General features: G+C 43.0%; 1 protein-coding gene across 3 annotated transcripts in view; it reads right to left on the bottom strand.

Annotated features, from left to right (window-relative positions):
• Positions 1-16,168, bottom strand: part of PTPRT (protein tyrosine phosphatase receptor type T) — a 468,237-nt gene that overhangs the window by 30,014 nt on the left and 422,055 nt on the right. For all 3 annotated transcript variants that reach the window (XM_069033796.1, XM_069033797.1, XM_069033798.1), the window contains 2 exons: positions 13,636-13,823; positions 8,002-8,089 (listed from right to left, as the gene is read on the bottom strand). In XM_069033796.1, coding sequence (XP_068889897.1) covers positions 8,002-8,089; positions 13,636-13,823 — 276 coding nt within the window. The remainder of the gene's footprint in view (positions 1-8,001; positions 8,090-13,635; positions 13,824-16,168) is intronic.

The raw sequence follows: 16,168 nt of genomic DNA, 5'->3' as shown, positions 1-16,168 counted from the left end.
GTGTTAAAATCAAGAGTCAAACATGGTTAGAAGGGAAAAAGGGATTTTACCTTTGTATTTATTTTAAGGTGCAGACGTCCAGGTCAAATGCACTGAAATGCACGCTGCAATGCACACCCCCAAAGATCTGGTATCACATTATAGGTGTTACTAATTAGCAGATCTATCAAAGATTCCCCAATGAGAGGCTCGAGTGAGCCCCCCTCCCCAAGGAACCTTCCCTGGATGGTTCTATCTGAGTTTACAGAATGTGTTCTGGAGAGGACCTTGGGCTCTGGGGCACACTGATCCCTGGCTACAAAGCTTCTAAAATGTTCAGTCTCCTAGCTGCACAAACAAGTCCAAGAATGTAGGGAAAAAGCACTACAGAAGTTGTAAAAAGGTATAACAGGGGTATAAAAGAAAAGGCAAAAAATCTTCATGGCATCAGAGGCAGTGTTGAAAAAAAACAACAAAATCAGAAATGTTCATCTTTTTGAGCAGATTCAAAGTTACTTTAGATAAGGCAATAAAATAGCAGAGATCAATCTTTTCGTCTCCCAGCATGCTCCATGGTCCAGACGCAGAAAGGAACTACCCCAGCGGGCAGATTATGTCATGATTTTCCACCAGGGGAATATTTTGATCTTTCTCTGGAACAGCTGGTGCTGGGCTCTGTCACAGGAGATACTCCAGAGCCAGGCTGCTGATGTGATTTGCTCTGGCAGTCCCAGCACTGGTATGCAATTAACTGCAGATCTGCTTCTAAGGGCCAGTTGCTTGGCAGGGGCTACTGGGTTATGGGGGTCACTGCTGGCCATGCTGCGCTCATTTTCAAATGATTTTTTTAAAAGAAGTATAATATCGAGTCCATTAAGTTTATTTCCTCCCTACCAGCTTCATAGAGCATAGCTCTCAGCCAGAGAGGCATTAATGTTTAGCAGCATTTTGGAAAACACAGGCAGGCCTAAGCATGATTTACATTCAATTAAAAAGAATCATAGCAACGAAACATAAAAATATGAGGTGCTATTCTGCAGTAACTCAGTCAAAAGGGGTTTAGTCATGTCTTAATTAAATGTAGAATCAGATAATAATTGTGAAGACTGATGTGTGAGCAGTTCTGAAAACCAAGACTTGGATATACATTAAATATTCATTCGGCTGTGTAAAGGAATGATTCTACTCTGCTCATTCTTTGGGGGAGATTTACACACCTAAAAAAAATATAACCACATTGCTGTGTTTATCAAATCCCACATCTGCATTCAAAGGAGGTTCTGCAGGTGAATCCATCAAAAGCTCTGCTATATTTGTATTAATAAATATAACCTTTGTAGACACAGGGAAGGGGGAATATTTCTCCAAGTGCTGATGTTCCCAATTACCTGCACTCAAGGCAACTACACGAGGAGCTGCAGTAAATCATGTGGTTAGACAGACAACAAAAGGATTTATACTTAGAGCAATTCACAAAGACAGACAAAGAGCTGATTAAACCGGACACGTGGATGAAATACAGGGAAACTCCCGTAGACAATTTCACACTTGCAATTCCAGCAGCAAAGGAAGCTTGTCAGGAGCCACATGAACAAAAGCAAAGAAAAGCAAACCCCGGAGCAAATGCCTGGGAGAGGAACATTTACTGACTCTTCGCAAGAGAACAACGCTGGGGAAGTCTCAACTCATTGCAACAACAGAACTAAAAATGATGAGACCAAAAATGCCCCCAACGACAGGGGAAAAGAATCTCAGGTTCATTTTTTAATGAGGGACACAGACAATGTCTGTAGCTGGAGCGCTCTGAATAACCCCGGAGGAAGCACCTGCCTCTCCTCATTTAACAGAGCCAAACATCAAAATTAAGTTTCACCACCTTGAGCCACTCTTTAGAGAGAAAGTTAAACCAGGCAGGATGAACGCATCCAGAGGGAGCTGAATGGGGCAGACCTGGGAAGCAGACTGCAGAGCAGGGCCATGATTTCAGCCAATTATGGATAATTATGGCTAAGGAAAAGATGCTCTGTAGGTGCAAAAAAGTGTTGTTGGTTTGTTTTCCTTTTTCCTTTTTTTTTTTTTTTTTTAAAAGCCAAATATGACAAAAAACATAAAGGATGAAGAAATTGAACTGAAGATTAATGCTATTTTCTTTTTTAAAGAGGACATTCAGGTCCAATCATATTTTGACACCAAATGAAAAATGCTTTAAGCTGAACTTTGCTTTCTGAGGACAAAATTCAAGATATTTCATTGCGTATTTTACTAAAATGAGATTAATTCCTGAGGGAGATTTATTGCTCTTACAAGTGAGAACAGTGCAGCAGAAAAAAAATCTGTGTATATGCAAAGCACACAAAATATTAATGATGTCTTAATGGTATCTTTAACCTTGTTCAAAAGTTTAGGAGAACAGTCTGGATAAAAGTTCATGAAATAACTTCCCTTGTAAATTTCTTTTTTCCACAAAAAAACTTTGGGATTTGACTTAAAAAAAAAAAAAAAAAGCAAATTATTATGCTCTTAGTAGTAAGGATCTTGTACTTAGGGTTTTTTTGCCTAGAGACTTTAAAAGGCTATTTAAAGAACAGCAAATGCCTTTATTATATCCTCTCCCAGTGGTTAAAACTTATTTTTGATTCTTCTCTTTATCCACTGGACTCCTCTAGCCAAGGACACAGGATTCTTGGCAGGCTGAAATGAAAGCAGTGTTCAACTCTTCACTAAATATATCAGACATCATATCCCTGTGTGTTACAAATGGACTCTAAGAAACTTTAAAAATGGAAGGAGAAACAGAAAAACAAATTGCATTTAGGACTACAAAACAATAGAAAAATCTTTAACAAATGTGTAAATGGTTTTATTTCTCCCTGTTTACTACAGTCCTTCTGCAAGTTACCAGAACTCTAAATTTATATGAGAAGTAGTTTGACTGAAAATGGGTCTTAAAACAGACTTCAAAAATGACAAGAATTTCACTGAAAAGCTCCGTGCTCCCATTTTAGCACAGAATTGTTACCATTTTAAACTCCTGTCAAAATTCCCATTAGTGATCATTTGAAGTATCACTGCAATTTTTCCACGTCTCATTTTGACACCAGCACTGGATTAATCTCACACAACTTTCGTCATCTAAACATTACACAGCTCGTCTAAACTGCCTGTCAGGGCTCCCCACACAGCAATGGAGAAACACAGGCAGCTCTGGAGATTCAGCCTGGTTCTGGGACTAAAGGATGCTTTGACCTCCCCCTGTCCTCCCCTGTCTGCCCCCACTGACCCTGGACTGAGCCATGAGAGCTGGGTAACATCCAGGTGTGACAAATCCCACCCTCTCAGGATCATAGTCCGTGGATATCACACAGACATGCAATAGTTTAAGCAACACAGAAGAAATCATGGAATAAAAACGCTTGGAAGTTGAAAGATTTCTGTTCTAAATCCAACACTGACGTCAGGCACTGGCACAAGCTGTTCATGCCTCATCTCTGGAAGTGTCCAAGGCCAGGTTGGACGGGGCTTGGAGCAAGCTGAGGTAGTGGAAAGTGTCCCTGCCCATGCAGGGGGTGGCACTGGATGTGCTTTAAGGCCCCTTCTCCCAAACTAGTCTGGAATTCCAGGTTTTTTTATTTTATGCCTTATCCCTGTCTGTGGGCTAGAAGTGCTCTCCACCTGTGTGCCAGCTGAAAGCTTCTTCATCTCTTCCACCCCAAAATTCTCTGATTAATTCACAGTTTTCCAACCCAAAGCATACAGCAGCCAGAGCATGAAAGAAACAAAGCAAATTCCTTTAGTGTCTTTTGTCATCAACCCCACAGCTTTTTGTGGACCATCATGAGACTTCAAACCCAGGGTGCCTCAGTGGGAACAAGGAAGGCACAGAAAGTGCTCTCCATCAGCTGAAGAAAACACAACCCTATCTCTTCTCGTCCTCAGCTCTCATCTGAGAGTTTTTATTCTCCTATAATGTAATGGCTCTAAAGCTGGGCAAGATGGAGAGAAATCAAATAGAACCAAAGGTCCCACATAGCTTCTGGACATTTTCTTTTCTCTCTAATAGATTCAGCTCAACATCCCTCCTCCAACAACCACTTTCTGATGCTCTTTGAAGGTCTCAATATCTGGGCCCTAAAGCAGAATTAAGTCATTTTGCTTCAGCACATAAACGGGTACACTGCCTACGCTTGCCCCCTAAAGAAAAACCTGGCATCTTCACAACTGTCTTTGTTTTTACAGCTTTTATAAAAGTGCAGGAGCAAAGCTCATGGACTCTGCTCGTATAATAAAAGGTTCAAGCTGGTGTTTCCTCCAGCATGGTAAGCCTGTCTGCATCTTCCCACCATCCACAGGGGATTTCTGTGGTCATGCAGACCCCAAATCCACTGCTCCGCTTTTCTCTTGCTCCAAAACCTGTCCCAGATGGGAGGGAACCATGAAAAGCTGGGAGAGCTCTCGGAGTTCTCTTGCCTCTCCTCTGCATGAACAGATCAGCTCCCAGGTTGGTCTGCAGCTTTGGTTGGCAAATGTAAGAAGAGCAGGTGTTGGGGCTGGCAGCGTGATCGAGGTTTTCAGAGAGGCACGATGTCAGTGCAGCTCTGGGAGAGCAGTGAGCCGAGTAGAACAGTCCTGTAGCTGTGCTGTTACCCAGGAGGCCGGAAAGACAAGATCTAATCTGCTGTGATTCACTGAGCAGTGCTACTTGTTGCAAGGGCTTACAAAGCCACATTTTAACACCAGTCTCTGAAGCCGCTGCAGAAGGCAGATCAAAGCCTGTGTCTTGGGGTGACTTTGTGATGTGTATCCCATATCGCTGCCCTACGCCCAGAAATTAATTCTTGTGCCTTTCTATGCCTTTAAACCGAGCCTGAGAGGGGGAAGGAAAATTGAGCAAAACTTTCTCAAAGCAGTTTGCAGCTTGTTCCAGGTCACACAGAGATAGGGACTTTTTTTCAGCTGCCGCAGGGGAGAGAGGAAGCACACGGCTTGCTGCTTCCCGGCAGCTTTTGGCCAGTTGTTCAGCTTCTTTTTTTCTCCGGAGAGAGAGTTGAACTTTGCTTTCCCTCCCCTGGAATTTTGAATTTTCTCCCTTTTCTGCTGGACTGCTTTCAACCTCAGAGCACATCGGGAGGACTTTCCAGCGGGCACAGAGGCCAAGCCCCAGCTCCGAGGAGACCAAAGGGAGGACTTGAACACTTTTTCCCAGGTTTTTTTCTCCACAGTGAGAGATTTTATTATTTAGCATTATTTTCCTTTTCCCATGTGTTTGGTAAATAAATAGTTTTATCTCCTTCACTTTTCTTTGAGGAAAATTTATTTTTCCCGAACCTCATGGGGGGAGGGGTGGTAACCTGCCTTCTCTCAGAGGATATATTTCTAAATTTGGCCAAACTGGTACAACTTGACTTTCCAATTCGCTCCCCAAAATGCAGCGGATTTGTTGTTCCAGGAGTGACGAAGCGGCAGCCGTGGTTAAATAAATAATGTTAATTGCCACGTGCAGCCATTTACCAGATAAAGGGGCAGGGGCAACCAGTGCCTGCTCTGGGTCTCGCCAGCCATCACAACTGAGGTACAACCAAACAGCTCAGGGTAGAACCGTGTTCCACCTCCTCTGCTCAGGCTTTTGCCCAGTTTGTACCCACAGAGCACAGTTTGTTTTCATGACCTGCCTGGAGGGAACCACTGCCCTGCTATTCTCAGCTCTGCTCTCCATCCTCTGTTCTGGACCCTGCCCCTGACTTCACTCAGGGACTTTGCCCAACTCGCCCACCAGTGGAGTCTGGCTCCAGGCTCAGCTGATAACTTTGCAATGGTTTTACAAAAATATCTGATGAATGATCTGCTCCTTCCTTAGGCATCCCTCTTTCCTTCTCCCTTCTGAGTCTTCTCAATATCGCTATTGTAAATTTCTAAATTCTCCTTGCTGACTTTTAAAAGAGCCCTTGTCTCCTCCTCAAACTCTTTATTCTGATATATATTTGAAGAGAAGAAAGCCCACTCCACCCTCTCATCCCCATTCTGAAATCTTTCCCAACAGTCCTCAAACTTGAGCTTCTCTTCTGACACTTTATCCCGTGCAGATTCTCATTCCTTAGCTCTGATTACATTTTGCATTCCCTGATTCAAGTTCGTCACCTCCTATCTGCACTGCTGCTGTATTTATATTTAGAGCTAAAAGGCTCACGTCACTCTTTGTTAAGCAACAATTTGTCTTTGTGAACACCTTCCCTTAAGATAACATCCCATTTATCTTCCTTGATTTTGCTTCCTGAACTCCTCACATTTCACTTGGATTTCAAGGTTTTCTCCATGACCACTTTCAACATAAATGAGATGGAGGCTTTTGCACACAGTTTTGCCTCTTTTTGCCTCTGCTTTTGAATTATGCCAAGTGCTTCCTCAAAATCATACAGAGAAACAAAGTCTTTCACATTTCTTTCCTTTTATCATACCTTGGCACTTCCACTTTCAATCCCGTGTTTATAGCTCGATGATTCATCTGTCTAAGACTCATTTAATTGAAGTTAATTGTATAGACAGGTAAATAGAGCCTCTGTCTGGAGGTCTCTCTTTGCCACTAGGGCACAGAAAGCTCACAGCGAGGTGGAGCTGAAATTAAGGGAGACAACTTTCATGCTAATTGTAATATTCCAGTACTGTCACTTCCATTTTCCACATGGATAAAGAACACTGGTGAACTTGCTGACCTGCTCACAACCAACACAAAGCCAGCAGCAGAACTGGAATCGTCACATCAGGGCTCACAAACTTCAATCTTCATTTCCAGATTTCTTCATCTTTACCACAGGGTCCCTGAACTGAGCTGTTCTATGTCATTCCCCAAAACTGTCACATGAATCATTTATTTCAAGGCTTCAAAGAGAGGAATAGTTATGTGTGAGATGAGGTTTCATTATGGAGAGGTTGTTTTTTGTTGTTGTTTTGTTTTGGTGGGTTTTGGTGGGTTTTTTGGGGGTTTTCTTTTGTAATTCTTTAGTAAAATCTATGTGTTCTAGAGGAAATTCATTTTTAACCCAAGGAAAAAAATACAGTACGAAATATATCACTCAGCATGACTTAACTTTGCTCTTTGAGCATTCTATAGATCCTCCCAGTCATGAAAATCTATGGCACATTCATTCATATTCTGATTTCTTGTTCTGATGGTCTCAAGCTTGCCTTCTCCAACTTGATGCAGCTCAGCAGCCCTTGAAAAGAATGAATTCTCACACCTCCTCTCCCCAGTCATTATCAGGAACAGTGAAACACTGCGGTGAACTGCCTGGAGAGCTTGTGGGAAGCTCAGCTTTGGGGAGCAACTTTGGAAGAGGCTTCACAAATATCTGATAAAAATGAAGAAGGTGAATTTAGTCCTGCTTTGGAGAATAAAGCTGACCTAAATGGTTTTATGGAGTCTTCCCTGCCCTGCAGTTCTGCTATGAGTTGATATTCCTGTAACATCAACAGGAACTGATCATTGAAAGAAGTGAACCAAGAAGTTTTAGTGCATTTTCAGTTGCCTTATGATGATTCTGAGGCAGAAGTTAAGCTTGTCCCACCCTTCAAACCAGCACTCTGGGGACAACCAGTGACTGCTCCACTGGCTACCGACCACAAGGAAGGAGAAAACCTGACCCCTCAGCCACAGCTAAAAATCTGATCTATCTGCAGCTCCTTTTGTGGCACTGGAAACTCTGGGTTTTGTAGTAAAAATAGACAGAAAAACGGACATCATCACATAAACAGTGACAAAAGGATTTAGCCCTCAAGCTACAGACCTAAAGCAAAAAAACAAGGCAGGTAGAAAATGTGTAACAACATGCAATGATGTTATGTAAAATCACGATTAAAAAAACATGAAATAAAATAAATCCCAGGAATAAAGCCTGTAACAAACAGACTGAACTACTGAACGCTCAGCACTGTTAGCCAGCTCCTGGTGAGCTTCTCAAACACAGCCTTCTCCACAGCACACGTGTGAGATCTTACAGAAAGCTCAGTTTAATGTGAATTTACACCTACAGGAGATTATGTTTCCATATCTGTTCTTGTTGCGGTTCTCATCCTCCTTGGCCGTATCCCAGGACGCCGTCTGCCCCTCAGGGAGTGCCTGCAAAATAAACAACAAGGGAGGGTTTAAAACACCTGGCCAATGCCTCCAAGTGGATGAAGAGGCCTAAAGAAGAGTAGGGCAAAATAAAGGAGCTGAATGATTCAGTAGCTGGCCAAGGAAAGGGCACCTCCACTAATGGCAAAAGCAGAGCTCAGTGCAGACCATTTGCATCTCTGGGCTTCTACCAGGCAAGAATAATTTTCCTCCTGCTGCTTCTCATCTAAAAAGATCAGGAGAATTTGTTTCTGGCTGCACAGTCCCAGGTTAACCTCATTTCCCCTGCAGAACGAGGCTTGGGGAGATTTCATTTGACTACACCTCTAGGAAAACCCACATGGTTGAAACCCAGCGCTCAGCCTTTCATATTTAAGCTGAAAATAGAGTGTTTTCACCTATTTCTGTGTTAATAATGGGTGGTGCAATATAAGGCATTTACTGGTTTTCTCTGGGGAAAGATAAAGCAGCTCAGGGTTTTAGATTATGTGTAAGAAAGAGAGAAAAAACAAGGTAAAATATGCTCATGAAGCACGAGAATAAACAGCCATTTTCCTAAAATGTGCTCTTTTAGTTGAGGAAGGATGGGGAAAAGGAACTGGCAGCACACAGTGCCACCCTATCTGCAGCTTGGCCCTACAACAATTCTGGACACCCTTGAATGAGCCATTTTATCCTAGAGACATGGCCAGGAGGGATTTTTAAGGCAGAGCCTGGAAAGCAGCAGGTGGCAAAGGACAAGGCTGGAGGATGGTCCTTCCTCAGCAAAATCATGGGTGAGGAGAACAGCCCCTCCTGAACCGCCTCGAGAGATCTGCCTCCTCCAACATGTACCCCCTAACACGATTCTACATCACTAAAACCAACACTGTAAGTTGTTTTATTAATAAAACTGTAAGTTTTATTATTTCTGGTCCCTGGGGAATTATGGAGGGTTTATACCACAGTCGTTGTAGAATCACATCTGCCTCAGCCAGCAGCGGGTAGTTTGACACAGCTGTGCTAGCAAATGAATTTATATTCATCTTCACAAGCCACCCAGGTCTATTATGTGCCTGAATGGAATAGCAGAGAGACACAATTAGGATCTACAACACTGACGTTACAATTAAACTTAATATGAGCAAACCCCTGGCAGAGCAGATCGCTGTGAATTTCCCCCAAAGGGTTCCAGGACAGAAAATGTCAGGCACTGCAGCACTGCCACGAGCTCTGCTGACAAAGACAGGGACACCAAGTTCCCATTCAAAAGCCCAGGAGAAAGAGTAATAACTCTGTAATTGGTGAGGGCTTTGATCACACATATATTTCCTTTGCAGACTGTTGTTTCCAGAGAGCAGCTCATCTTCTGAGGAAAAACACCCAACCAACAAACCCACACACAACAAAAAAAAATCCCCCAGTGAAAGAAAAGAGGTGAAGAAGGCTCATTTTCATCTTCAAAGACTGAGGAAAAAGGTGCTTTATTTTTCTACTAATATCGAATTACAGCAGATTGACCAGAGAATGGGAACAGTCATTAGGTGCCTAATCAGAGCTGTCTGAGAAGAAAAAGAAATAAAAGAAAATCCTTTCTCCTGACTTCCACACGGGAGAAGCTATCTTGGCCAGAGAAAATATATTCAGGTCCAATAAATCCCTTTTCAACAAACCGTATCCTTTCATTTGATTTGAACATGCAATTCTCCACTGAAATTGATGTTTTTATATTTGCTGATAGAGCCTCCAAAGATTTAGGAGTCCAGGATTTTTCATCTCATTCAATACCACAGAAATCCCTGCTTTCCACAGAGCTGTCCAGCTCTGAAGGGAGGGAGCACAGCTCTGGTTGGGGAGGAACACAAAGCACCTTTGCAGGGGCACCCCTTACATCCCTGCTTTTATAAACACCAGATGAACAAATTGGAGTAACTCCATGTACAGCCCAAATAATCTCTCCGTGAGATCACTAAAAATGCAGCACCAAGAATTGAAACGACGTTAAAAATAAAGGCAAGAATATGGATTATAATTGGCTTGCATCCAGAAAATGAGGAGCACAGCTAATGCTTTGTTCCTTCAGGTTTTTTTGGTGCACTCAGTACCTTCATAATTGTAAAAAGAGTCTTGTTTCTATCTGCATTATCAGCAATGTTAAATCAGGACAGATCACTCAGGCACTGGAATTTAATCCATTTTTCACAGGAGTGCTCCCCCTTCTTTCTTTGACTTGGTAACAGCAGAATTTTAGTGTTCAAAAAAACCATACTTGATTTTTAGGCTTTTTCTACTTTTAAAACTCTCTAAAGTTCTTTTAGAGAAGTTTTGTAAAATTTGTACTGAAATATCTTCCCACTAGTGGAATTTAGGTTACAGCAAAGCTTTTTAAACTAAATTGATCTAAATTTTAGCTGAAATTACAAGGATAGATCTCTCAAAGTCAGCTTCATCTCAATCAAACTTCCTAAGAACCATGGCCCAGACATAACTGTGTTCCCATTAAACTGAAGCTCACTGCAAGCCAATTTGAATTTTGAATGGATGAATTTAGCTAGTTTACTGTTTGCTTTTAATTTAAATACAAAAACTCGAATCCTTCATTTGCACTGATCCACCTCAATGCTGCAGTTTTGCTGCCAAAGGCAACGACACCAATTCAAAGCCTTCCTGTTCATCCCAAGGTGTGCCACGGAGTCCTGGCCCTCTCCCTGAAGCCATCTTCTTCTCAGCAGTGGTGGAAAAACTGTTCCCACAAATCTGCTGGGAGCCAGAATTAAAAATTACCTGGGCTAAAAACCATAATCTGAAAAAAAATATTTCAGTCATTCATTTTGCAGCATCCCATCATAGACCAGACCACCAGATCTTCTTCTGGCCCCATGAAAATGAGTAGGCAGAAATTAAAGGGTTAAAATCCAGAGGTGACTTCCACAAGCTGAAGACTGTCACTATGAAGGCTTGAGGAAGGAGCCACAAAATCTGAAATAACCAAACAGTCTCAGTAATGCAGCAGGAGAATGTGCATTAGTGACATCCTAAATCATCATGGAAAATGAGTTTGGATAATTAAGCTTATTATCTCCTTAGCCAATAATTGGTGCTTGCAATAAGTCCATGGGACTGGTCCCACAGCTCCCAACAAATCAGAGCTGATATGTTCCGGAGAAGGAACCAGTGACATTTAAATGTGTCCCGTTTAAATGTTTATGGCTCCTCCTAATCCCAAACAGTGCCATCTACCCCCAGCGCCACTGACAGATTTTTCTCTTCTGTTCCACTCGTTTTATCACTGAACAGAAGCAGCAGCCAAAAAGGCCCAAAGTCACACTTTGCCCTCAGGTGCAGCAGGCAGCCCCAAAATAACACAGACACGGGGAGTGCTGACAGTTTCCTGTTATTCATACCCAGTTATCACCCATTTCACACCAGCCCTGACACCCCTCACACAATCCCATCCCGCTTCTCAGCTCCGCCTGCAGCCACCAGGAATATTCTTCTAGATGCCCTCAACAAAACACGCTGTCTGTGCTCCAACATGTAGGTGCAGGCATCCTTTAAACAAATATGGAATGCAATTTCCAGGTTACCCAGCAGAGATGGGAATGCAAGAGATAAGAGATTGTCATGTGTGACTGATACGCTCCGTTCAAAGTGATTTTTCATGAGAGTAAAATTATTTGGTAACATGTCACTAAACAGGCTGCAATTTATGCTATCAATTTGCAAAGTAAGTAGAAAATCAGCTCCTTAGAAGAAAAAAAAAAGAGCATATTTGGAGGTGACACTGATATTAGTGTCTGAAAACACATTTTAAAAGAGACATCAAATTCTTTCTCGAGATTTTATCAGCTGCTCCTCAAAGCTTCTTGCAAAGCCAATTTTGCAGCTCTGTGCTCCTGCAGATCCCCGGCTGAGCCCCCACTCTCACCCAGCTCAAACCTCCCACCTTCCAGGAGCTCTCACACTCCCTGACATCCTCCCTGCTGCTATTTGGAGCTGCAGTGCTGCCTCCATCCCCTGCTCCAGCCCCCAAACCCCACCATGGAAAACGCCTGCAATTACAGCTGAGGGAAGGGGGAACGGCGCAGGGGATTCGTGAGTTTGTGGCATTCTCCAGGCCAGTCCTTGTAAGGAAAGGAATTATGCAAATCCGTGTAATGTCATCACTGTTATATACGTCTGTAGACAGCACTTTCTGGGAAAGGCAGAACTCGTGGAGCTGAGAGTTGCATTGACATTTTTCATGCTAATGTGCTATTTTGATAATTAGCGATGCCAGCGCCAGAAAATTACTATATGCCAGCACCTGTTTTCTTCTTGAACATCAAGAACTGGGTCTTAGGGCATCTGTAATTGAGCTCAATGTAGTTTTGGGTACTCCTCATGGAAATGGAGGCCAAGGGGGGCCAAATAAATCTCCTCAGAGAATTATTACCCTTTTTCAATACTAAACAAAGCTCTTTATATTGATAGTTTAATTAGCATGCTCGATTATGGGGCAAGAGTGCTTAGACCTGGTTAACACACAGTTTCCAGAAACATTTGCTGTGACAGTCTTTGTAGCCATCTGATTAAAAAAATGCTCCCTGGTGAGGACCAGGGAAAGATGGGCTCTCCATTACAGCAAACCCCAGCACTGAGGACACAAACCCCACGGACTCTCACTTGCAGGGTGGAAAGGTGAGCTGTTTTCATTAAGTAACTTATTTTCACAGCTGTTACATTATTTTTAAATAGTTTTAATGCCACTATGCATATTAATTGCTTATTGCCTTCCCACAAGCTTACTACATTCCTTATAATTATCGCTTGCTAGAGCTGAGTCTAGTAATATGTTTGATGATATTTCACTCTTCTGTTTGCTCTCCTCTAAATGTGTTTCCCTCTTCCAAATCATTCCCAACATCATGTCTTCTGGTCATTTGGATTATATTCCTGGTCATTCCAGATTGCAGGGGGAAGAGGTGAGGGGAAAGAGGGCAGCTTTCATTTCTCCAGCTTACCCTTTACTCCTCTCCTCACATGGAGCTGGAGGAGGATGTCAGTCAAGCCTATTCTGAGCCAGAGGTTTGATCATATCGGAAAATTTCACCTTCATTTAAGCTACACAAATACCTGCCCTTGACTTGACAATTCTGCATTCAGGTTGTTGCTCTGTGATTTAATTTGATTAATTATGAGAGAGCATTTGGAGCTCCCAAAAAGCTCAGGCAAAACCCCTTCCTTTTCTCACAGCCTGGCTCACACTGCTCAAGGGAAACACATTGATAAGGAAGGGACTGCACATCCTGTGCTGGGTTCAGCACCTGTTGAATATTTACTGTCTGCTCTTTATAGGACAGGGGGATGAGTGTCAGCCACTTAGTGCTGTAATAAACACCTTCTCTTTGGAACAGAGGGCCTCCAAAGACTGACAGTGCTGTGAAATCCTGCCCTCAAAACCAAAATCAGAAAGGATTAAGAGGTTGAATTAAGGAAAAGAAGCTCTCACAACCAGTTACCCTCCCAAGCTTCTGTCCCTCACGAGTGCAACTTCCCTACACAGAAACGTGAAGAAAGGTTCCTCTCACCTCATACTCCTCCTTGAATCCATAGCCCTGTCCCCTCTTCATCTGGGTGATGTGCTGCAGCAGATCTGCCACTCGGATGGCCGGCTGGAACTGCCCCTGGGGGTAGGACATCTCCACGGGCTCGCAGCTGCGGTACGGGTGGGTCTGGATGGTCAGGGTTGGCTGGGCCATCTCGCCATGGCTGCTGTCTGTTGGAGACACAGGGAGGCAAAACAAGCTTTCAACCACCTGGTATTTCCAGTTTCATTCTCACTCTGTTTATTTAGCAGCACCCCGTAGGTTGGTGCAGGCAAATGGAAGGGAAGAAATGAACAGGAAGCACACACTTGCCCAGAAAAACTAAATCACACTTGAATGTTTTTTGGTATCAAGCAGACAAACCCAAAAAGACAGGAAGAGAGTGAACAGCCCAGTCAGGTTAACAAGCATATGGCACATCAAGGGTGAGCTCCCCACAGCAACTCCAACAGAACTACGTAGCTGTCTTCCCAAACCTGCAAGGAACACGGCTCAGAGATACATACAGATGAGCAAGAGATTCAGGCAGGATTCGGGGTGTACAGCATGAGATAACTGAGAGGGACCCAAGTGAACAGCAAGCAGATGATTAGCATTTCAAATAAGTCAGGATGTTGAGGCAAATTCAACTGTTCTGCTAGTTCAGGCCTAAAATTTTATATGTCACTGACAAAGATGTAATATCATCAGGAAAAAAAAATAAACCAGCATAAAAATGTAGTTATCTTGCATGCAGAAATTTAAATTTCAGATATGTAAACTTAATAGAAAATGCAGGTTTTTTTGAAAGAAGTGGATTTAAAGAAATCCATCACTATGCAGATGGAATTGCAACTTCATATCCCAGCAAAACTATATGCACAACAAAATACTCCCAGTGAACTAACGGAAAAGAACTTAAATAATAACTTCAATAACCAAACAATTGACTGGAACAATCTTTAACAACAGGAACTCAGAATAAATTAAAAATTCAATGTCTTATCCAGCAGAGCCCACCAAATTTAAGTGGTTGGCCAAACACAGCATTGTTTTTTCCTGTGCTTGCAGGGATCTGAGATGTTCAGGTCCTTTCACACATACAACCTGCATCAATTCTTTCTGGCCTTACCCAAACCAAGGTATTAGCACACAGAAAAAGTACCTCCCTCACATTGTTCACAAACCCTCCTTGAGCTTCCACACAGGACTTGTTTGTTACAGCAAGTTCACAGACAAAGAGCTGAAACACCACCCCTTGAGAGCAACACTACGGCCATGTTTTTAAAGGGATAAAGAATAAATAAATCAAATTGCAATTTCAGGGTGATTTTTGTGAGGCAGAAATAGGCTTGCAATGCTCTGGTAAACATTGCTCTGCTTGAGAAACCACCGTGGAGTCTGGGCAGGGGCTCCCCATGTCCCTCCTGCAGAGGTGGGCAGGAGCAGAGAGCTGAGGGCATCACACTGCACCCTCAGCAGCTGGCAAAGCACAGACTTGACAAACAGCACTTTGGCTGGTTTATTGTTAGCTGTGGGGAAGGGATATGCTCTGTTTGGGAGCTGCAGGACTGTGAGGAGACAGGAATGCCAGCAGTGGACACTGCTGCAGGGCAAGCTGATCACCAGCGTGACATAAAAACGGCTGGTGGGTGAATTATCAGAGATGCTGAAACGCAGCCTGCTCCTCTGAAATGAATTAGCACAGTGATCACCTGCTTTCAAGATTAGACTCCTGAATTTCAGGGTTTCTGAGTCCCAGGTTCTCACAAACACTGTCACGTTCCCAGGACGCTCAGAGATTTACGGAACTATGGCTCTAGCAAAGCAACCCTCACATACAAAATGTGAATAAATTTGGGATTTAAGGAAGAGTAACATCCAAAGCATTTGTATAATCATCCCTAATGCTCCGACTAATGACAGTGTGAGAACTCTGAACAGAGGGAATTTCAAGGCTTATTAATTCCCCTAGTTGGATTCACGTTCCCAGTGCATCTTTGCTCCCCTATTCCCTATTAACCTCCTGTAATGAAAAGGAGAAGATTTTTATTGCAGGCCATTTCCGACAGACGCACTATGCTTAATTTTCCATCATTAGGTTTAATACAAACCCAATTTCACAATTGGCTTCTCTGAGGAACCTGCAAGTAATGCCGCATTTTTATCAGCCCCAATTAAAAAACATTACGAGATCCCAATTCGAGAGGGAGTCTTAAAACTAACGTGTGGTTCTGGTGCTCATTCGGGCAGGGCACACACAGAGCACAGGCAACTTGTAAAATGGAGCTGAGATCAGCCAGCTCCTTTGCAGGCAATTACTAATTTCTCTCTTCATCAGTTCCTTTAATTCTGGTGTATTTGGCTCTCTTCTCAAAGAGATGTGTCACAGGGAGACGTGAGAGCCAGGAAAGTGGTGACCCCTCCTTTCCAGAATAATTTTCCTCAAGGTAGGTACTCATGGTATGGAGCTGGGACTAGAAAAAGGTGCTCAGCAGCAAAGAGAGGTCTCTGGCCTTTGAGCCCATAGTGACAG

The sequence above is a fragment of the Aphelocoma coerulescens genome, chromosome 20 (genome assembly GCF_041296385.1).
Source record: "Aphelocoma coerulescens isolate FSJ_1873_10779 chromosome 20, UR_Acoe_1.0, whole genome shotgun sequence".
NCBI lineage: Eukaryota > Metazoa > Chordata > Aves > Passeriformes > Corvidae > Aphelocoma > Aphelocoma coerulescens.
The sequence above is the reverse complement of the archived record's forward strand: the minus strand, read 5'-3'. Positions and strand labels throughout refer to the sequence as shown.